The following is a 23,055-nucleotide window of genomic DNA, read 5'->3' as shown; positions in this document are numbered from 1 at the left end:
ACCTGTGTTAAGTCCTCTGATTGACTCTGTGATGATGAGAAAAACGTCTGATAAGACTTTCGTGGTTAGATTACAAGCCTTTAGCATTAGCAACGGTTTCAATAGGCTGTAAATTATGAAAGAAGTTACCGTGCCAAAAAATGATGTGCAAAATAAGCGAATAAATCACAGACACATAGTTAAACAAGTAACAATTCATCATTTACTCTAATCGTTACAATGAATATTATTAAGTAAATTTTATTTATTTTTCTTTGTAAATAAGCCTCGTCACTTGACTTGTAAAGGTTACTCTCGGCTGTCTCAGACGACGACATCTCTGTCCTGTGTCCGTAACTTCAGTCTGTTGTTCGCCTGTGAGACGTAGATTGCAATTATCAACTCCACCGATAATGGCTGCTATCATTTGACAACAACATCAGCAAGTATGGCTTCCAATGTCACGCAAGAACTATGATATCACGTATCACTTCTCGCGTACGCTTTGTTGTGAAACATTGTTTGTTGACCAGACAGTTGTCACCGACTCTGACCTATTATAAAGTCATTCAGTGAGGAATCTCCTGTCGCCGATCAATCGTTCAATGTGAACACTGCAGCAACTGAATGCTCCTCACATAGTCATGCATTGTGAAAAGAGCAGTGATGAAAAGACTTTGAAAATCGCTCAATGTGAACTCAGCAAAATTATATGTTGTAAATAAAAGTAGAAAATGACTGAATGATAAACCAAACCACTGCAACAGTTTAAATGTGAATCTTTATTCTGAAGTGAGAATTTTATATTATTTAAGATTATTTTAACCATGAAACTGTTTGATAAACATGTAGATTGCAGCAACATAGATGCATTTATGTGTTCTCGTCTCTGTGTGTCTGTCCATCTTCATGCTTTGGTTACATCAGAAATCTTCAGGTCTAAACACAAGATATTATGAAACAGTAAATACATCATTACAGGTTGGTTGGCGTAAATGTTTCACTTCTACATTTCTCTAAACTGCATTGTGAACTCTCATTGTTACATTACCTCAGTGTTCACCTTAGCCTGTCCAATTTTCTGTATGACCTAAAGAAAAGGATAAACACAATATTATTGTGGGTACTGTGGGTAAACTTATCAGGGTAATATATTACTTAATAAAATGCAGAATTGATCTTTGATAAAACACATTCAGATGTCCAGTGTGACTACAGCTCTGTCATTAATGTGTGAAGTGAAAACAGACTAACATGTACTCACATTTTTTATGTATATTTATCTTCCCATCAGAGCATGTTCCCTTCACATAATCTGATCTTTTCCAATCTCCAGAATTCCATCCCTCATTACATTTAAATGAAATCTCTCGATCACTGTGCTTCACGTAGTTAACTCTGATGGGTTGTATATTGTAATCAGTATAAATCTCATCTGTAAGTTTGCATGGCTCTAAGAGAGGAACAAACTGATTTAAAGATACTGAATAAAACTTTATAACGGGATTGAGAATAATTTAGTATTGGATGACTTACTCAGACATTTTGGAGGGGTTTCCCATCTCCCATCTCTACACCTGTAATGTTTTCTCTGTTCATTCAGCACATAGTAAGATTGGCAAGAGTATGTTACCTCCATGATGACCTCACCGGTCATATCCTTAGTGATAAAATCTCCATTTTCAATTTCAGGTGGTGGAGGACAAATGCTGCCTAATGAAATCACAGTATTAAACATTGTACATAAATTACAATATACAACATAAATTGATTTTAAATTGAACGAACAGATTATACATACAATAAACTAAACAATGATACAAATTTAAAACCAAAATCCTGGAGACCCATGATCGGGTTTAGGTGATGGGGGTTGAAAGGGTGTTCTGGTGGTTGAGAAAAGAACAAACTTTTGGTGGAATGAGATTGTTTGTGTTTGGTGTGAACCCAGCATTAGACGTCATTTTATATATTAAGCTCATAAATAATGCAACAGGCACAAATCTCTTAAAACGTAGATGCAGATTCATTCACGGAGTAATAACTCAGCAGGGCAAACATTTTAAATAAAGTTTGAAAGAGTACGTAAGTGTCGTCTGTTTATAAGGTTTGTAAGGTTTTTACTCTTGTCAATTATATTTCGGCTTAAAAAATATTGTGTTCACTTGTAAAGAAATTTGTAAACATCATAAACCTTTGATAATCACAGAGCTTATTTTGGGCGATATTCCAAAAGTCTATGGGAAAATGTTCAGGCTTTCGATCGAGGGAACCAGCGCTGCACTTACTTCCAAGTTTTCCTGCAATAATACGTCATCTCTGAGGTTCTGGATTAGTTAGCATAAAGTTTTTTTATTTATATGGATGTATGATGCATATTGAAAACACTGATCACAATACGGGAAATATAAGAAATAAACAATACATATTTTAATCGGATGTGTCTGCAGAACACAACACACTTCAAATGCTTTCTTTCCCCATCGGTTCAGGACTTTTGAAGGAAAAATACCAAAATGAGAGGGTGGCGGGAGTTGGGTGTGAAAAACAGGAGACTCCCGGCCACAATGGGAGTGTTGACGTGTATGGTTTGCATCTTTGATAAGTAAATGTGTTTGTTAGATGTTGTGTTAACTAACTTGTGCAGCCAATCGTTCCAATCCATTTTTCATCTCTACAAGTCAAAGTTCCTCCTGGAATTTTGTCATATGGTTTATTGCACTTGTATCTCAAAGTTTCAAAGTTGTTGAATAGATTTTTCTCATCTAACAGGGTCACATACTGCAAGTTCTTTGTCGGTTTGGTACACTGAGCTTTTCCTGTAATGAAAATGTAGTTTTTGACCAATGTAACATGTAAAAAGATTTACAGACATTAACATTTAAAAAGCAATGCATGTATGTACAGTATACAATCTCTATACATTTCTTTATACAAATGAAATTGAAATTCGTGGCAAAGGTTTTTGTGAATTTTACTCACGAATGCATTCTGGGTAAATCCAAGTTTGTCCATCACACTTAGCGATGGTCTCGTCCATAGATTCATAGCCATCATCACACTCATAGCGTATTGTGTCTCCATGAGAATATTTCCTCTCATCTTGTGTTTCATCAATAAGTTTGCAATTGTTTACCGTCAGAAGAGGCTTTAAACAAACAGTTGGTGATCTCTCTAAAAAAAGTTTTATGCAAACATTATTTTGACTGATATTTTTATTTATATTTGAGAGAAAGGATTGAAACGCTTTCTCACATTTTTATAGTGCTGTTAATCTATGTAAATATTTCCTACTATAGTGGCTATTTGACTATTTGAAGAGATGCCAACCCCTCTGAAAGCTCACCTTCACACTTTGGTGCTTCGTCCCAAGCTGTTTTGTGGCAAGAAACTCTGCTATTCCCCTTTATTGTGAAATGTGTTTGACATCTGTAGATTACATGGGATCCATATGAATACCATTCTTGAGGTTTAGAGATGATGACTGCGTTTTCAACTTTTGGAGGACTGACGCAACCCTCTTCATCCACTTGAAAAAGATAAAAACACAGGGTCTGACATACTATGACTTTTTTTGCAATCGGCCGTATGATGTTCGTAGAGCAGGCAGAAAATCCCATAGACTTAACATTGCACCAAACTTTGAGTCAAAGCTCTGTGTGAGGATTTCGTAGAAACATGTGGGCTGCCACAATAAAAGCCGCTGGCAAACTCTGTAAAATGACACAATAAAAATCTACTGTAGGTTGTACCCCTGTGTCATAGAGACATTAGCAGCTGCAAATCCACTCCCTAGCAACCAAACAGAGTTCCCTAGACACAGTTTAGCAACACCCACATCTCTTTTTCTGAACATTGTGGAGACATGGGGTTTGCTCTAATTTGTTCACTAATTTTAGCATCATGCTATATCATGGTAGTATCATGCTAGCATCATGTGAAAACATGTTAGCTTTATGCTTTAGACACTATCATTGATGTAATCTTGTTTACTACATGTTTAATCAGTTTAACACAATGTTAACATGTGGTATCTTTATGCTTAAACAGTTTTTCAAACTTAACATTTTTAAAGCTTAATTTGTAGCTAATTTTAAACTATTATTAAACTAACTTTATGGGCAAAGCTTTGTCTAGCCAACATAAGGTTTGCCTACAAAATACATTATTTATTGCTACTTGTGTGCCAGTTTATATATTAAAGATGCTCAAATCTAATTGTTGTCCTTACTTACAAATTATTCGTTAACTTTACTCAGTTGTCAAAATGTATACATTTAACTAGTTTTTTAAAGTTACGAGTACTTGCAGGGGACATAAGACGACCTACTTTTCGCCTTTAGTATATTTTACTCAAATCAAGCAAGTAGCGGCATCAAAGCAATTACTTTACTACACCAGCGAGAGGCAGTGGAGAGCAGATCCTGCCTGTACGCAGAAAAGATTCCCAGCATGCTTTGCGCCAGACTGCATTTGGAGAGTACATTTTTAAAAATATGATTATTTTATGTTTTTAGTAAAGTTAAAGACTTGATAGTGTTTAATATTCACTTCTCTTAGATATTTAGAAGATTTTGACATATTTTTCAGTGGTTACCACAGTTTAGAAGATATGTGCATGTGATTAGGGTCTGCGAAGCTCATGTGATTTTTTTACCAATGAGCATAGTCTATGCATACAGTTCTGAGATCAGTCTCCTCTTGCTCATTTTGTGTTGCACAAATCAAGGTGTTTAATTTATGCATTTTTAGAATAATATTTATGTGAACTGTAGTAAAATTTAATCTAGCTATACAGTATTCAGAATTTAGTACTGCAAACTTGTCCGGGTTTACAGTGCAATAAATCCAATGGAAATTCTTAAATTGGTAATAATAGTTCATTCTGAGTACTCCACACTAAGTCAAGAGTACATCTGAACTAATATTTTTAGTTACTTGAACTCAACAATACCATTTCATTTTACTTAGTTTTTTTAAGGCACTCGGTCTGCATGCTTTTTTAAGTAAGATCAACTAATTAGATTTTACAGTGTTGGTTTCTCCCGTCTACTGTTGACACATTACCTTGAGTTTTGTGATGGTTTGAATCATGAAGCACATACAATTTCTGCAGATTGTCCAGCGTTTCTTTCCTTTAGATATCAGTGTTGAACACTAGGCAAAAAATACATTCTTCCTCTGTAAGCCCAACATTCAAAAGACACTCACGGATACATCTCGGCTCATTTGACCAACGGCCATTGATGCATGTTGCTGCTCCCCACCATTTCCCAGTTAATGGTTTATAACCCGTGTTGCATGAATAAAAGATAGTGTCCTCTGTAGAGGGATCTCTGTCTATGTACCCATTTTCCAAGATTGGTGTTGTGCAAGAACCTTCCTTTTCTGTGAAGTACATAAATACAGTCACATTATTATCAATACGCAGATGTTGATGGTGTTTAGATGAATGATGATAACATGACCTACCAACGCAGTTCTGTTTGTTTATCCATGTGCCTGCAGAATTACAGGTGATTTCTATGAGTCGCTCGGGTTCAAATCCTGGATGACATTTGTATTGTATTCTTGTATTGACATCGTAGTTAGTGCGTTTACGACTCACAATCTGTGCATTTGGGATGTTTGGTGCTTCACAGGTATTGTCTGGAAAACACATTTGTCACATTATTATAATGTAAATGATTTGATGTATTAATAGTGTTCACAGATTAATAAACAGATAGCGAGAGTTGATAGAAAGACACACTGTACCAGCACACAGTGGATCTGGTTTCCAACCATCTCTTGTACATGTGGCCTCGGCTGCCATTTGACGATATTCAGACAAACACCTGTAAGATCTTGTCACATCCAATTTCATATTGCCGTAGAAATAGTAACTTGCAGAATAAAGACGACTGTCACGTGGAATTACACATCTAATCTCTGAAAGAAGATGAATTGTTGAATAAAACAAGAAGTTAAGTTATAAATCCAAAAAAGGTTTCTCTGTATGCTCACCCTCACAAGTAGGATTGTTGTCCCATTGCCCATCATTCTGACATTTAAATGTTTGTGTGCTTTCTTTTGTCCAGAATATCCTGAATCTTTCAGAGCAGATAATTTGCACAGTTTCTCCAGCTCGAAAGAAAGTTTTTCCCTCGGGTTTAATTGCTTGTATTCCATATTTTATTTCCTTGAGTTCACAGGTTATTTCTGATAATAAGTATAAAAAAGGGGTCAAGCTTATATGACTTTAACTGAATGTTGTAACTATTTGTTACATCACATAGTAATATTCAGGGGTCAAGGTGAAATTAGGCCGAAGATCTAACACCTTTGTGCTTCTCTGTTTTTAGGACATATTTGACTGTGGCACTGTTGACTTTGTATGACACATGCAAAATGATTATAATAATAAGAAACTAACAATTTGATCAAATAAATATGAATAGATTCTTTTAAAATTCTTCGGTCTCTGATTTGTCTTGTACTGTAAGAGGAGAATTTGACTGTACACAGATTTTAAACGTAATATAAAAAATATTATTACTGCAAAATATCACTTTGTTTTCATTTCCATGGATTATTCTGAATACTTTATTCTTATTAACAGTGGAGCATCACCTTCACACTCCGGCTTTAGACTCCAGCCATTCTCTGTGCATCTTGGTGTTCCCTGTCTGGGTTTGTATCCCCTATCACATTTGTATTCTAGCGTGTCATCTTTCTTGTACACTTTGAGTAACTCAACAGTCCCATGTGGTATGTCAGGTACTGTGCATGTTTTCTCTGAATGAAGTTGAACAGATGCATCGTTATTTTGAAAAAAAAAGGTGCATACATATTTGATGTTGAATACAAAGAAGATATTAAACTAACCTATACAAAGAAAGGTAAACAGGTTTGAAAAAACTCTGCGTTAAGTAAATGATGACCGAATTTTTATTTTTGGGTGAACTGTGTCTATAAACCCAGTCTGTGAAACCAGCTCAAGTGCTTTAGGGATCAAAAAAGTAATTTCAATAAGTCAACATACTGCTATGGTAAATAAGGTCAAACAGTATCAGTCATAGGTTTTTGACATGATTTGAACATTTAGCATAATTTATAACATTAACTGCAGCTGTTCACATATGAAAAATCAGCAACTTTTTTTTATTTTGTGTTTTCATAATTTAGTTAAAATGTCCACATTTCTAGTTTTCTCTACTGGTTTAATTTTGTCTGTCTATCTTTATATGTCAGCAAATAATGATCATAAATAAAGCATTTACCTAAACAATCAATTGATATTTTCTGTGTCAATTAAACAAATTCATGCAGCGGTTTCTAAATTGTCTGAAAGGTCAAACATGTTTTTTACAGATTCTAATAATTTCTCATGAATACATTTTAATCGTCATATTTAAGTAAACATTTTACTACCTGCAGCGTTTGAGGATCCAAGTGCATTTAAACCTAAAATCAAACAGATGATTATTGGATATATCTCCATTTTCCAGCGCTGTGATCTGTCCTGTGGTTCATTGAAGAATGTTCAGTCATGCAAATATTTGACGACCAGTATCTTCAGATAAAAGCAAACACGTGTCAAATGAAATTAAATCACATGTGTGTTTAGGTAAACATAATACACGTATCACAGTTCTCTTCTTCTCCAGGAATAAAAACATTGACTCATACTGAACTTTCTCCTCAGTGTTGTTCCTCCCCATAATGTCCTAATGTCCCCTGTAATCCCACATCTTTCAGATGCTTAATACTCTCTCTTTTTGTGATGTGTTTTTATTCAACACAGCAAAGTTAGAATCCCTTGTTTTTCTGCCATTCATTCTAACATTTAGGTGATCTTATGACATAATGTTTCCACCTGACCCGATAACAAAAACTCCATCACACACAGTCATGGCTCACAACAGTGTATTTAATATCATGTTTTGGTCAAAGATATTCAATTCTCTCTCATACAGTATCTGATCATATCTGGGTCATTTTCACACTTAAATTGATTATGAGGGAGCGACGAAAATGAATCTTTTAGCTCTAAAGCTCACGTGTGTACATAAAATGGAAAGTTGCTCAATGATGGAGAAAAGCGCTAACTCCCTGTAATGTGTTTCTTAAAAAATAATAAACTGTCAATTTAAGAAAGATTATATGAAATCATTCAACTATATGTTAAGCGTGTACACTAAGGAAACAGTGGTTATAAATGTGTTTGTGTGCTATTGTCACTGTGTGTTTGTCCATCTTCATGCTTTGGTAACATCAGAAATCTGAAGGTATTAACACATAAGATGTATTAACAGCTTCACAATCTTCTAAATCACTGCACATTAAAATCTCAATAGAAATAGACATTCAGATTTTTTTTTTTTAACAATATTTGCCTTTACATCAAAATGTTGATGAAATTAGTAATTATTCTATACAAAATTTGATAAAAGAAATGAAATCTTTGATAAGGATGTCATGTTTTTTTTTATCATTTGAATTTTCTGTGCATTAAATAATAGAACAATATTCAACAACTTTCTCTAAAATGAATTGTGAACATTCATACTTGCATTACCTCAGTGTGTCCACGTGAGTTTATTTTGTCTAATGTCTTTTGTCACCTAAAGAAAAGAAAAAATAAATTGTGTCTATAAACAATATTATAAAATGACAAGGTTTCAAAACACTTTTAGAGTTAAATGTGATCACTTGAGTAAACTATTAACTGCTTCTTCTCCTGATTGAAACTCATGTGAGGAGAAGAGTTTGAGATTCTCTGAATGATCTGTCTTTATAAATCTTCCTCTTAGAGTACATGCATGAGATAAAACTGTGTTTAAGACATTTGTAACACATTCAGATGTGAACTTTGAGTGTAAGAACACTGTGTTTAGTATAAAGAGACTAACATGTACTCACATTTATTATCAACTTTTATCTTCCCATCAGAGCACGACACCACATCTGTGTATTTTCCTCTCAAAACTCCAAACGTCCATTGATTCTTACAATCATGTTAAACGCTTTCACCGTGTCTTACATATTTTCTTTGCAGAGGTTGTATGTTGTACTCCTCATAAATCTCTGGTGTCAATTCGCAAGGCTCTTCGAGAGACAACGTCTAACTGATGAAAGTTGCAATGAGCGATTTCTGTTAAAAACTAAATTAACACGCAAGCAAACAATCAAACAATTTTGTGAGTGTATGCTAGATGTCTAAAAGTCGGACTTGGGGTATATTCTCATATCATCTTTAGTTATTTGTTCATTTGCATTATTATTTTGCTTGGCCCTTGAAAAACTTCCCAGATGTGTTTAGATGAAATTCAGGCTCATTTGGTATTAGATGACTTACTCGGACCCTTTGGAGGCGTCTCCAATCTCCCATCCTGACACCTGTAAAAGAGTATAAAAACCTTGGTGATGATTTCATCAATCATGTGCTCAATGTTATAATCTCCATCTTCGATTAAAGGTGGTGGAGGACAAATGCAGCCTTAACAAATAACAAACGGATGTTCGTCCAATTTGAACTGTTTTCTACAGTTCATAAATAGAATATTGATACACTTACCTTTTGTTACCTTCTTCTGAAATGAAATGTAGAATTTGTTGAATAAATATTACCTGTAAAAGATCATCTTGTAAAATATGTACTTTTAAAGTGAGATTGAAAGTGTACTTTTACTCTTGAGTATATTTCTAAAGGTTTATTTCAAGGTTGTTGTCTCTTTTTACTGGGGGATTCCCAATTGATTGATTCTTTTACAGCATTTATTGAACAATTGGCAAAACCCTTGGAATAGGTTCACGAATCAGTTCAAATGTTTTGTTCAGTTCTCAGACCGATCTGAATCGGCGGGTAACTCACTCCTAGCAGCGGGAAACTTATGATCACGCAGAACACAAAGAGCGTTGCATGAAATGGATATAAATCTTTACGGTGCTTCATGCATTCTGACTTCTTTGCAATGTTAAACGTGCTGTCTTCTCATGCTTAACATGGTCAAATAGTCAAAAAACAAGTTGGGCGTATTACATAGTATATTGCTGTATCTATCTTTTATAAATGTGATCAAACTAAATACTCTTCAAGATACGAAGTATGCAATACTACTCTATAGGTACTCAAGATTAATATGAGATTGGCAGAAACCCTGTGTGAGTTACCTTTGCTTTAACAGCAGTGTAAACGCAAAACTCTGGATGGGTTCACTTTAGTTTGACTTTATTATTCTGAATAGGTTGTTTAGGTTACATTGACAGTGGGACTAGATGAAATTTACAGAAATGCTCGTCTCTTCTGTGTTTGTCTATTCTTTAGTCTCTGTATGTATATTGTAAAGATATCTGTTCATGATCATAAGAATAAGAAAAATATGAATAAATATAATATGAAAATATTGGCAATAATATATATTTTTTGAATACTATATAGTCAGATCGAAAGTAACTGAGTTATCAGCTTCTTGAATAGTTTTCATTGCATGCGTTTTTACTCGAGTGAAACAGCGACTTTTACTTTTAAGTCTTGAGTATTTCTCTAGTTACCTCTTCTTTTACTTGAGTAAAGGTGTTGGCTACTCTACCCACCTCTGCCGATCACACTCCTACTCAAACAATATTGCATGAGTACATCTTCAAGGTATTCGTTTATGGGTTGATTCAGATATACATAATTTTGTTGGTTTTATAGTGTTAAAAACTGTTAAAAACTTCAGGACCAGCGTTTTGCTATGTTGTCTGAAGTGGTCTATGTGTGTAATATGTTTGTAAATTAGTTGATAGTGATTAATGATATATTTTTTTACATTCGTTTATAGTTAAAATGGAAATTCACAGCAAAGGTTTTTGTGAATTTGACTCACTAATGCATTCTGGGTAAATCCAGGATTGTGTGTCACACTTAGAGATGGTCTCTCCCATTGATGCATAGCCATCATCACAGTCATAGCGTACTGTGTCTCCATGTGAATATTTTCTCTCATCTTTGGTTAACATGAATTTGGAATTGCTTACTGTCAGAAGAGGCTGTGAACAGACCGCTACAATAAACGGGAAAATAAACAAGATAAAAACCAGAGTGAATGAAATTTTTCTCCGTCTCCTCCTGACAAAAACGCTTGCTTTCAGTGCAGAGAATGACAAGTTCTGAAAGTTTCCGAAGATTAGTCGAATCAGGCTCCTCCTATCGAAGCATTGAATCTTCGACTATTCAGGTCAGAATTGTTTTTAATAAACACTGATAACACTGATCTATCCCAAAATAGCCAGGCTGTGGTCAGGTTGAATGTTAGTTCCATAAACCTTTGAAAACTATTTAAAAATGTCAAACCAGAAGTCATGTAGAACAGGACAAAACCAAAATAAATGTGCTAGTGTCCCCTCCGCCATATTCAACCGTTCACATTGAGAGGACATGGTGAGAACCATTTAGTTTAGTCTAGTTTTGAAATACTGAAGGCGATGAACAGCACAACAACTTTAATACTTGATAGTCTATTTGAGATGTATTCTGTATATATCTATGTAGACTTTTAAAATAGTTGTATATGTGATTGTTTATTTGTCATTGGTCGATGTAACTTTTGTATGTGTGCACTTGAACCACTGTTTAAAGGTACAGTGTGTAGAATTTTGAAGGATTTATTTACCAAAATGTAATATACAATACAAAACTAGGTTGTAAATGGTGGAGAAATACCTTACAAAATGAACCAAAATGTTTATATTACCTTATAAGGAGCCATTTTATGTATATACATCGCGGGCACACCCTTACATGTAATATATCAAATTGCAAAGCCACGTTTCTATAGTAGCACTACATGGACAAACTAAGCGCGTTTCGTAAAACGAAGGATGCAAGGGACTATGTTCTTCTTCTCCTGCTGTGTTTCGGATGCAGCTTGCAAAGCCACGACATAGAAGGATTAGCAGAATAAGAGGAAGAACAATAACACACTTACTTGTCGTGTTTTATATTAGAAATAGAAACGATTATTTCTTATTTGTGCTAATGGCGGACCACACATACTCTGCACAAGAGCCGACAGAGCGTCAATCTGTGTCGTCAAAAAGAGAAAATACGATGCAGCAAGGCGAAGTCGAGACAAAAAACGACAGAAAACCTGAATAAACATCAGCGTGGCTTTTGCCAAATGGAGGGCACTGAAGCAGGGAAAGGGTTTGCTAAGCGTCGTCGAAGTTACCAGTCTTCTGCTGGACCGGTAAGTTTGTCTAATTTCCGCTATATAAGTGAAGTGTTTGTTTGATAGCTTAAGCTAATAAACGAGCTGATCATCAAGAGAAGTTGCGTTTTTCCTTGAAAATTTTTAGCATTTTGTAATTGTACTATAAGTCCTTGTTGCATGGCAATGCAAATCAAGTTAGAAATCATTTTTACAATCATAATTGGAATAAATTGGGTGTAAGTTATATTATAATACTGCTTAGCTTGCACATCCTTTCTTGTGTGGTCCTCCTGGGTAATGTTAGCTCCTCTGCATCTCCTCGCAGAGGGAATAGAAAAGGATAAACACAATATTATTGTGGGTACTGTGGGTAAACTTATCAGGGTAATATATTACTTAATAAAATGCAGAATTGATCTTTGATAAAACACATTCAGATGTCCAGTGTGACTACAGCTCTGTCATTAATGTGTGAAGTGAAAACAGACTAACATGTACTCACATTTTTTATGTATATTTATCTTCCCATCAGAGCATGTTCCCTTCACATAATCTGATCTTTTCCAATCTCCAGAATTCCATCCCTCATTACATTTAAATGAAATCTCTCGATCACTGTGCTTCATGTAGTTATCTCTGATGGGTTGTATATTGTAATCAGTATAAATCTCATCTGTAAGTTTGCATGGCTCTAAGAGAGGAACAAACTGATTTAAAGATACTGAATAAAACTTTATAACGGGATTGAGAATAATTTAGTATTGGATGACTTACTCAGACATTTTGGAGGGGTTTCCCATCTCCCATCTCTACACCTGTAATGTTTTCTCGGTTCATTCAGCACATAGTAAGATTGGCAAGAGTATTGTACCTCCATGATGACCTCACTGGTCATATCCTTAGTGATAAAATCTCCATTTTCAATTTCAGGTGGTGGAGGACAAATGCTGCCTAATGAAATCACAGTATTAAACATTGTACATAAATTACAATATACAACATAAATTGATTTTAAATTGAACGAACAGATTATACATACAATAAACTAAACAATGATACAAATTTAAAACCAAAATCCTGGAGACCCATGATCGGGTTTAGGTGATGGGGGTTGAAAGGGTGTTCTGGTGGTTGAGAAAAGAACAAACTTTTGGTGGAATGAGATTGTTTGTGTTTGGTGTGAACCCAGCATTAGACGTCATTTTATATATTAAGCTCATAAATAATGCAACAGGCACAAATCTCTTAAAACGTAGATGCAGATTCATTCACGGAGTAATAACTCAGCAGGGCAAACATTTTAAATAAAGTTTGAAAGAGTACGTAAGTGTCGTCTGTTTATAAGGTTTGTAAGGTTTTTACTCTTGTCAATTATATTTCGGCTTAAAAAATATTGTGTTCACTTGTAAAGAAATTTGTAAAAAACTTGTAAACTTCATAAACCTTTGTTAATCACAGAGGTTATTTTGGGCGATATTCCAAAAGTCTATGGGAAAATGTTCAGACTTTCGATCGAGGGAACCAATTTAACATGTTAAAAGATTTACAGACATTAACATTTAAAAAACAATGCATGTATGTACAGTATACAATCTCTATACATTTCTTTATAAAAATGAAATTGAAATGGCAAAGGTTTTTGTGAATTTTACTCACGAATGCATTCTGGGTAAATCCAAGTTTGTCCATCACACTTAGCGATGGTCTCTCCCATAGATTCATATCCATCATCACACTCATAGCGTATTGTGTCTCCGTGAGAATATGTCCTCTCATCAATAAGTCTTGAATTGGTTAATGTCAGAAGAGGCTTTGTACAAAAAGCTACAATAAATGGGGAAAAAACATTTATTTTACATTTTTTTACATTTTACATATTTTACATCCACCAGAGTGGATAAACCCAGTTAAACCCAGTTTAATGCCACAGCAACATTTATCTTATTGTATATTATTAAGACGAGGCTACATTTGACTGAAAACAAAGCTGAGAAAAAGTTCACATGGAAACATAGTGTTAAGCATTTGAATGTTCAATATACCTTTAACTCCACATTGTGGAAATGGATTATCCCAGTTACCATCTGACCGGCATTCGATTGCTCGCTGGCCGTACATCATCATGTTGACATCAGTGCATTTGAAAACTAAGACATGTCCAGATGTGTAAGGTGGATTGATTCCTGGATGTCCCATTAAAATGTGAACATTATTGAGATCTTGCTCATGACAGGTGACTTCTACAAGAAGTGAAATAAGAATGTACAAGAATATAAAGGTCGCCTTTGGAGAAAAACAGGTCTTATCTTTACTCTGTTTATTCAGAGGCCACAGTTTGGTAAGATTTTGGCACAGGAGCCCTACCTTCAGCATTAGTTGTAATGTCCTTACATTTCAAAAGAAGAATAAAGAGAAATATCTCGCAGGATTTCATGTTTAGCTGTAAGCAGAGCATCATAAAAGTCCTTGGATTAATACTTTTTAATTGAATTAAAATCGAATGAAATTGCATTTATTTGTACAGAGCTCTTAATAATATGTGTTGTTACATAGCAGCTTTACAGAAATATTTACATGTTGTGAGAATGTATAAAACATGAGGTTTATATATATATTTTTATTTTACAGATGAAATAGTACAAATATATTGTGCCAATAATTTCTGCATACATTTAAAAGTTAGACAATATATATGTATTAACATGTGAGTCGTTGATGATGCTGTAAAGGAAGTTTAGGGTAAAAGGAGAATTAAACAATGTTGGTGCTAAATTGACCGAAAATATAATTTGATATATAATATAAGCTATAAAAATATTAAAGAATGTTTAATAGTTTATTTAAATATTAATTAAAGTGAATACAGTAGTCCGTAAATATAGTTTATATATCAAATATACACAGCATAATGATTATAATACATTGTGTAAATATAGAGAATCTTTATACCTGTTTTAAAGGAATTCATTCATGTAGTCTCCTAGAAAAGATTGTCAGTCGACTGGTAAATAGTTGAATGATTTTCTGCTCAGGGTTGTGTGCTGACAAACATTGCACAATCTAAACAAATCCAAAGTTTTCTTTTATTAAGTCTTTATTTCAAAGTAAAATCTGCTAAAAAATGCCAGAGAACAGAAGGTGAAATTCATCTAACAACATTTTTTATCAACTCTTAGAAGAGCTGAAGCTCCTCTTCATTGAAATTAAACATGGAAGTTGAACTGCATATGCAGTTAATAATTCAAAGGTTTAGTGCAACCTTAACCCATAAAAACTGTAGTAGAATACATGTATTTTTTCTAAATTCTTTCTATGTACATGGACTTTTCTGTGTATATTTCTCTTCAATTTCATGGTGGAATAAACAGAAACGCTAAAACATCAAGAAACTTCCAGATTCTAATCAAATAAACTCTTGTTATTTATTTCCTCTTTTTCACCCGTACAATATACCAAACTACCAAAATATAACCCTAAAAATAAGCACAAAAACATTAAACTGGTGGTCTAGAGATGACTATATTTAACTGAAAGCAGAGTCCATCCACATAGACAATGAAACTGAAAGTGCACTTGTTGGGTCCCAAAATGTTCTCCAGAACAGCCTTCTCTCTTAATGCATTTTAATCTTTGTTTGTAGACCCTGTTTCCACCTGACCATTTGTTTTCTGTAATGCTGGTAATGGCTGTGGGTGACTCTAGTCGGGGCCATTTTTATATACAATAGACTCCAATCATGACACTTTATTTATGTATAAAATATCCTCAGTGATTATCTGGAGACTATTACATTGATATAAATCCTTTTGAAACGATTTCATATTTTAATCATATGTCTCACCCGCTTATATGAGTGTAAATTATAGCTAAAATTATCATCTGCATGTGGGGACGACACTAGTGGGATATTAGGGGTATACCGCAGTGACGCACTAAAAAAACAATTAAACATTAATTTACAGATTTTGTTCAGAGCAGAATATACCTTTGTAATAAATAAACGTAAAAGAAACAAAATAAACCAGATTCAGCTGCGGGAATATAGCACGTTCATTACCAATGAACTACCAATAAAGTTTTGTATTTACCGCATGGTAAGGAGGAGTGCGATAAAACATTTAACCAGTCAAAAAGTCCCTGTCACTGTTTTTTTCCTGCACACTTTTTCTCCGTCTCCTCCTGACACGCACGCTTGCTTTCAGTGCAGAGAATGACAAGTTCCGAATGTCTGCGATGTGCGGAGATTTAGATTATATTTCTTAATTTTTTTGTAGCATGCAGCTCAATGTTCAGTCTACGTAACAAACACCAGTTTGAGCATTTACAGACAAAGTGTTAATTCACATTTATATGCCCAAACATTCAGTAAGTGACCAGTGTTTGAAAAGGTGTACATGTTTTTGCGAGTCATCTGCGGGTGCGTGCGGAACGTGTTACAGCGTGTTACGTGTGATTACAGTGTGATTGTTTGGATAGGTAGCTGAGGTGTGCTGGGCTTGGATTGGTGGCGGAAGAAAGTAGTTCCCCATTTCCTTTAAAACCGGAGGGGTTTAAAGACACTCTGACGTTGTTTCTGGTTTATCTACTCTCTTGTGGCGTCGAACTGATGTATAAATGCAATATCGCTCTCATAGTTGTGTATGTAGTGTTCTTGTATCTCCATGATACATACACTCCTACTCGAGCTAAATTGCATTCATCTTTAACGGCATGTTTGTTTATTGCATTCTCACTCTATATTGTTCCGCGCCACTTGTGTTACTTCAGAATTGTCATGCACAAACAAGAGGGCGTGGCTAGAGAATTAGTCTTTGATGGGTTAAACACCGCCTCCAAACAGAAAGAATATAAATGTTGTCATAGATAGGTGCATTCCAGAACCTAGGGTTCGCTGGGCCTGGTGTCAATAACAGTTGTAATCTAAGTAACATACACTTCTTTAAGACTGCAAGGGAAGCTCAGCTTCCCCTATAATTGTCAAAAAATGAATGGTCAAATATATGTACTATTATGTTAACATTTTATTGACTGAAAATGCGTTAAACACGTTCATCTCGAACGAAAACAATTTCGTTCAGAATCAGCTACTTAGGTCGGCTGACTCGATTTCCTTCTCATTCATTCCCGTAGCGTACAGTGCATTACTCTTTTGAAGCCCAGCGTCCATTGACTTCAAATGGGGCTGCTTTAAACAGTTTTTTTCAGTGCTCCGAGCGTCTGCGTGATGATTGGAGGGTCTTCTCTTTAAATCCACTTGTATGTCCTAAAACGCTCGTTTTTTGGGGTCGACAGCTTATAAAAACGTATTTCTTGTTTTGTTTTTTAGCTTGTTTGCTATACACATTGTCACATATCAGCTTTTAGAAATATTAGCTTTTTTTATATATCATAAATGACAAGGAGGCGGCAGCTTCTCGCAATGCAAAGAGATGGTTGGTGTGAGTGTGGTCTTCAGATTATGACGCTTATCACTCTGCGTCTCCATTTCCAACTCAGTCCCATCGCGGATTTTGCATGTGTAGTCGAAAGACAAACTGCTGCAACCTTCATCGTATATTTCACACAATTTCACACCACATTCATTGTTTCAATTTAACATAATTCCCACATTTCCTCCCGTTGAGTTAAATGTATATATATGGAGAGGAGAAACTAAGAATTAAACAGCAGGGCAGATCAACACCTAAGATTGATTTAGTGCAAAAAATAGGGAAAAGTAACAGGTCTTTTCAGCTCTCCTGGTATGACAAAGTTAGCTGGCTGACTGGAAGTGCTGTGAAAAAGAAAATGTACTGCTGGCCATGTCCTGAAAAGTTATGGCCATCACTTTGATTCAGGGAGACTGAGGTCTGAACTTCAAGTCCTGTATTCAGATCAGGACTTGCAGAGTAACAGGGGAAAGCTGTGTGATTACTTGGTGTTCCTTAAAGACATGGAGTTGGACAGTGCAATGCCTCAGCTTTACAAACTGTTCTCATTAGTGGCAACAATTGGAGCTACATCTGCAGGTGTAGAAAGGAGCTTCTCCTGTTTAAAGCGGCTCAAGTTCTACACCCGTAACACAGTGGGCCAAGGCCGTTTAAGCAGCCTAGCTCTACTGGCCATTGAGAGGACACTGGTCAAGTCACTGGAAAAGATTCCTAGTTGGTACGACAGGGTTACAGAGCATTTTCTTGAAAAGGAACGTAGGGCAAAATTTACATATAAATAAATGGACCATTTTATATGATTTAGGCCAAAAATGAGCTTCCCCTCTTTAAAAGATCAGCAGCCGCCACTGGTTGCGATGTATGTTTGACACGCCGCTTGGACAAAAGCTGCTGCAGTAAAGTGTGAGTCTCTGTTTGTTATACAGCTTTTCTCTTGATGTTTAAGTATATATATATTTATTTATCTGCTATGTTATATACTCTTTCCAGACTGTCTTATAGGTTTGCAGTCTTTCTTCCTCCATAAAAGTCATTTACAGAGCCCTGTTTACTGAGCACTACAGAAAAGTGAAACATGGAAAAAACATGTTCTTTAGTTTGAAAACAGCTGGTTGATAAAAAGTGTTTGTAATATTAATAATACATTCGAATTGGAGGAAGAGGTATAAAGATAAAGATTCACAGCTCTACGATTCATTTGAATGTTTATTCATGTGATTCTTTGGCAGTCATTAGGTGGTACTTGGAACAACTATTTTACTAAAGGTGGTACTTGATCTGAAAAGTTTAAGAGCTATTGTTCTATAGCTCTTGTTGCCTAAACCTTTTTCCATCAATCTGATAATGTTCAAATGAAGGATTGCATGATATTGGTGTATATACTGAAACATTTGGCCGGTTATAGAATTAATTAATCTGATTAAAAATTCTCAAAGAGTTTCTCAACACATTTGACCTAATTTACTGATTGGTTTACACTCTGTGAAAAGTAGCGCTGTGAGAGAGGACTCTGGGACAGACATAGCCTCCATGATTGCAGCAACATAGATGCATTTATGTGTTCTCGTCTCTGTGTGTCTGTCCATCTTCATGCTTTGGTTAGATCAGAAATCTTCAGGTCTAAACACAAGATATTATGAAACAGTAAATATGTCATACAGGTTGGTTGGCATAAATGTTTCACTTCTACATTTCTCTAAACTGCATTGTGAACTTTCATTGTTACATTACCTCAGTGTTCCACTTAGTCTATCCAAATATATTTTCTGTATGACCTAAAGAAAAGGATAAACACAATATTATTGTGGGTACTGTGGCTAAACTTATCAGGGTAATATATTACTTAATAAAATGCAGAATTGATCTTTAATAAAACACATTCAGATGTCCAGTGTGTCTACAGCTCTGTCATTAATGTGTGAAGTGAAAACATACTAACATGTACTCACATTTCTTATGTATATTTATGTTCCCTTCAGAGCATGTCCCCTTTGCATAATCTGATTTTCTGACACCTCCAGAATTCCATCCCTCATTACATTTAAATGAAATCTCTCCATCACTGTGCTTCACGTAGTTATCTCTGATGGGTTGTATATTGGAATCAGTATAAATCTCAGGTGTTAGTTTGCATGGCTCTAAGAGAGGAACAAACTGATTTAAAGATACTGAATAAAACTTTATAACGGGATTAAGAATAATTTAGTATTGGATGACTTACTCAGACATTTTGGAGGTGTTTCCCATCTCCCATCTCTACACCTGTAATGTTTTCTCTGTTCATTCAGCACATAGTAAGATTGGCAAGAGTATGTTACCTCCATGATGACCTCACTGGTCATATCCTTAGTGATAAAATCTCCATTTTCAATTTCAGGTGGTGGAGGACAAATGCTGCCTAATGAAATCACAGTATCAAACATACAACATAAATTGATTTTAAATTGAACCAACAGATTATACATACAATAAACTAAACAATGATACAAATTTAAAACCAAAATCCTGGAGACCCATGATCGGGTTTAGGTGATGGGGGTTGAAAGGGTGTTGTGGTGGTTGAGAAAATAACAAACTTTTGGTGGAACGAGATTGTTTGTGTTTGGTGTGAACCCAGCATTAGACGTCATTTTATATATTAAGCTTATAAATAATGCAACAGGCACAAATCTCTTAAAACGTAGATGCAGATTCCTTCACGGAGTAATAACTCAGCAGGGCAAACATTTTAAATAAAGTTTGAAAGAGTACGTAAGTGTCGTCTGTTTATAGCACCGTGTAAGGTTTTTACTCTTGTCAATTATATTTCGGCTTAAAAAATATTGTGTTCACTTGTAAAGAAATTTGTAAAAAACTTGTAAACATCATAAACCTTTGTTAATCACAGAGCTTATTTTGGGCGATATTCCAAAAGTCTATGGGAAAATGTTCAGGCTTTCGATCGAGGGAACCAGCGCTGCACTTACTTCCAAGTTTTCCTGCAATAATACGTCATCTCTGAGGTTCTGGATTAGTTAGCATAAAGTTTTTTTATTTATATGGATGTATGATGCATATTGAAAACACTGATCACAATACGGGAAATATAAGAAATAAACAATACATATTTTAATCGGATGTGTCTGCAGAACACAACACACTTCAAATGCTTTCGTTCCCCATCGGTTCAGGACTTTTGAAGGAAAAATCCCAAAATGAGAGGATGGCGGGAGTTGGGTGTAAAAAACGAGAGACTCCCGGCCACAATGGGAGTGTTGACGTGTATGGTTTGCATCCTTGATAAGTAAATGTGTTTGTAAGATGTTGTGTTAACTAACTTGTGCAGCCAATCGTTCCAATCCATTTTTCATCTCTACAAGTCAAAGATCCTCCTGGAATTTTGTCATATGGTTTATTGCACTTGTATCTCAAAGTTTCAAAGTTGTTGAATAGATTTTTCTCATCTGACAGGGTCACATACTGCAAGTTCTTTGTTGGTTTGGTACACTGAGCTTTTCCTGAAATGAAAATGTAGTTTTTGTCCAATGTAACATGTAAAAAGATTTACAGACATTAACATTTAAAAAACAATGCATGTATGTACAGTATACAATCTCTATACATTTCTTTATACAAATGAAATTGAAATTCGTGGCAAAGGTTTTTGTGAATTTTACTCACGAATGCATTCTGGGTAAATCCAAGTTTGTCCATCACACTTAGCGATGGTCTCTCCTATAGATTCATAGCCATCATCACACTCATAGCGTACTGTGTCTCTGTGAGAATATGTCCTCTCATCAATAAGTCTTGAATTGGTTAATGTCAGAAGAGGCTTTGTACAAAAAGCTACAATAAATGGGGAAAAAACATTTATTTTACATTTATAAAAACCAGAGTGGATAAACCCAGTTAAACCCAGTTTAATGCCACAGCAACATTTATCTTATTGTATATTATTAAGACGAGGCTACATTTGACTGGAAACAAAGCTGAGAAAAAGTTCACATGGAAACATAGTGTTAAGCATTTGAATGTTCAATATACCTTTAACTCCACATTGTGGAAATGGATTATCCCAGTTACCATCTGACCTGCATTCGATTGCTCGCTGGCCGTACATCATCATGTTGACATCAATGCATTTGAAAACTAAGACATGTCCAGATGTGTAAGGTGGATTGATTCCTGGATGTCCCATTAAAATGTGAACATTATTGAGATCTTGCTCATGACAGGTGACTTCTACAAGAAGTGAAATAAGAATGTACAAGAATATAAAGGTCGCCTTTGGAGAAAAACAGGTCTTATCTTTACTCTGTTTATTCAGAGGCCACAGTTTGGTAAGATTTTGGCACAGGAGCCCTACCTTCAGCATTAGTTGTAATGTCCTTACATTTCAAAAGAAGAATAAAGAGAAATATCTCGCAGGATTTCATGTTTAGCTGTAAGCAGAGCATCATAAAAGTCCTTGGATTAATACTTTTTAATTGAATTAAAATCGAATGAAATTGCATTTATTTGTACAGAGCTCTTAATAATATGTGTTGTTACATAGCAGCTTTACAGAAATATTTACATGTTGTGAGAATGTATAAAACATGAGGTTTATATATATATTTTTATTTTACAGATGAAATAGTACAAATATATTGTGCCAATAATTTCTGCATACATTTAAAAGTTAGACAATATATATGTATTAACATGTGAGTCGTTGATGATGCTGTAAAGGAAGTTTAGGGTAAAAGGAGAATTAAACAATGTTGGTGCTAAATTGACCGAAAATATAATTTGATATATAATATAAGCTATAAAAATATTAAAGAATGTTTAATAGTTTATTTAAATATTAATTAAAGTGAATACAGTAGTCCGTAAATATAGTTTATATATCAAATATACACAGCATAATGATTATAATACATTGTGTAAATATAGAGAATCTTTATACCTGTTTTAAAGGAATTCATTCATGTAGTCTCCTAGAAAAGATTGTCAGTCGACTGGTAAATAGTTGAATGATTTTCTGCTCAGGGTTGTGTGCTGACAAACATTGCACAATCTAAACAAATCCAAAGTTTTCTTTTATTAAGTCTTTATTTCAAAGTAAAATCTGCTAAAAAATGCCAGAGAACAGAAGGTGAAATTCATCTAACAACATTTTTTATCAACTCTTAGAAGAGCTGAAGCTCCTCTTCATTGAAATTAAACATGGAAGTTGAACTGCATATGCAGTTAATAATTCAAAGGTTTAGTGCAACCTTAACCCATAAAAACTGTAGTAGAATACATGTATTTTTTCTAAATTCTTTCTATGTACATGGACTTTTCTGTGTATATTTCTCTTCAATTTCATGGTGGAATAAACAGAAACGCTAAAACATCAAGAAACTTCCACATTCTAATCAAATAAACTCTTGTTATTTATTTCCTCTTTTTCACCCGTACAATATACCAAACTACCAAAATATAACCCTAAAAATAAG

At 34.8% G+C, this 23,055-nt stretch overlaps 2 protein-coding genes across 7 annotated transcripts; both read right to left on the bottom strand.

Moving 5' to 3' along the window:
• Nucleotides 1-741: 741 nt before the first annotated feature.
• On the bottom strand, nucleotides 742-15,252 carry LOC130429676 (coagulation factor XIII B chain-like). 6 transcript variants are annotated; one of them, XM_056758373.1, is made up of 23 exons: nucleotides 15,108-15,252; nucleotides 14,523-14,598; nucleotides 14,201-14,398; nucleotides 13,815-13,982; nucleotides 12,933-13,109; nucleotides 10,833-12,849; nucleotides 9,539-9,591; nucleotides 9,320-9,360; nucleotides 8,884-9,125; nucleotides 8,540-8,585; nucleotides 7,393-7,534; nucleotides 6,592-6,756; nucleotides 5,986-6,180; nucleotides 5,737-5,910; nucleotides 5,452-5,628; nucleotides 5,191-5,367; nucleotides 3,326-3,508; nucleotides 2,962-3,153; nucleotides 2,619-2,798; nucleotides 1,516-1,692; nucleotides 1,244-1,432; nucleotides 1,031-1,069; nucleotides 742-918 (listed from the first exon to the last, which is right to left on the bottom strand). In XM_056758373.1, exons 11-22 carry the CDS (start codon nucleotides 7,460-7,462, stop codon nucleotides 1,044-1,046), a joined length of 1,905 nt encoding a protein of 634 aa, XP_056614351.1. In that variant the 5' UTR covers nucleotides 7,463-7,534; nucleotides 8,540-8,585; nucleotides 8,884-9,125; nucleotides 9,320-9,360; nucleotides 9,539-9,591; nucleotides 10,833-12,849; nucleotides 12,933-13,109; nucleotides 13,815-13,982; nucleotides 14,201-14,398; nucleotides 14,523-14,598; nucleotides 15,108-15,252; the 3' UTR covers nucleotides 742-918; nucleotides 1,031-1,043. The 6 variants fall into 6 exon arrangements, with proteins under 6 accessions (XP_056614351.1, XP_056614350.1, XP_056614352.1 ...); XM_056758372.1 differs by having other exon boundaries at nucleotides 8,884-9,089; XM_056758374.1 differs by having other exon boundaries at nucleotides 8,884-9,085.
• A 3,523-nt stretch (nucleotides 15,253-18,775) lies between these two features.
• LOC130429678 (complement factor H-like) lies at nucleotides 18,776-22,670 on the bottom strand. Its single transcript, XM_056758380.1, has 9 exons — nucleotides 22,521-22,670; nucleotides 21,936-22,011; nucleotides 21,614-21,811; nucleotides 21,248-21,415; nucleotides 20,905-21,084; nucleotides 19,809-19,985; nucleotides 19,537-19,725; nucleotides 19,319-19,362; nucleotides 18,776-19,207 (listed from the first exon to the last, which is right to left on the bottom strand). The coding sequence occupies exons 2-8, from the start codon at nucleotides 22,003-22,005 to the stop codon at nucleotides 19,337-19,339; spliced, it is 1,008 nt and encodes a 335-aa protein (XP_056614358.1). The 5' UTR covers nucleotides 22,006-22,011; nucleotides 22,521-22,670; the 3' UTR covers nucleotides 18,776-19,207; nucleotides 19,319-19,336.
• Between the last annotated feature and the right edge of the window lie 385 nt (nucleotides 22,671-23,055).

Source organism: Triplophysa dalaica, chromosome 10, assembly GCF_015846415.1.
Source record: "Triplophysa dalaica isolate WHDGS20190420 chromosome 10, ASM1584641v1, whole genome shotgun sequence".
Classification (NCBI taxonomy): Eukaryota; Metazoa; Chordata; class Actinopteri; order Cypriniformes; family Nemacheilidae; genus Triplophysa; species Triplophysa dalaica.
Note: the sequence above shows the minus strand (reverse complement) of the source record. Positions and strands in the feature narration are given on the sequence as shown.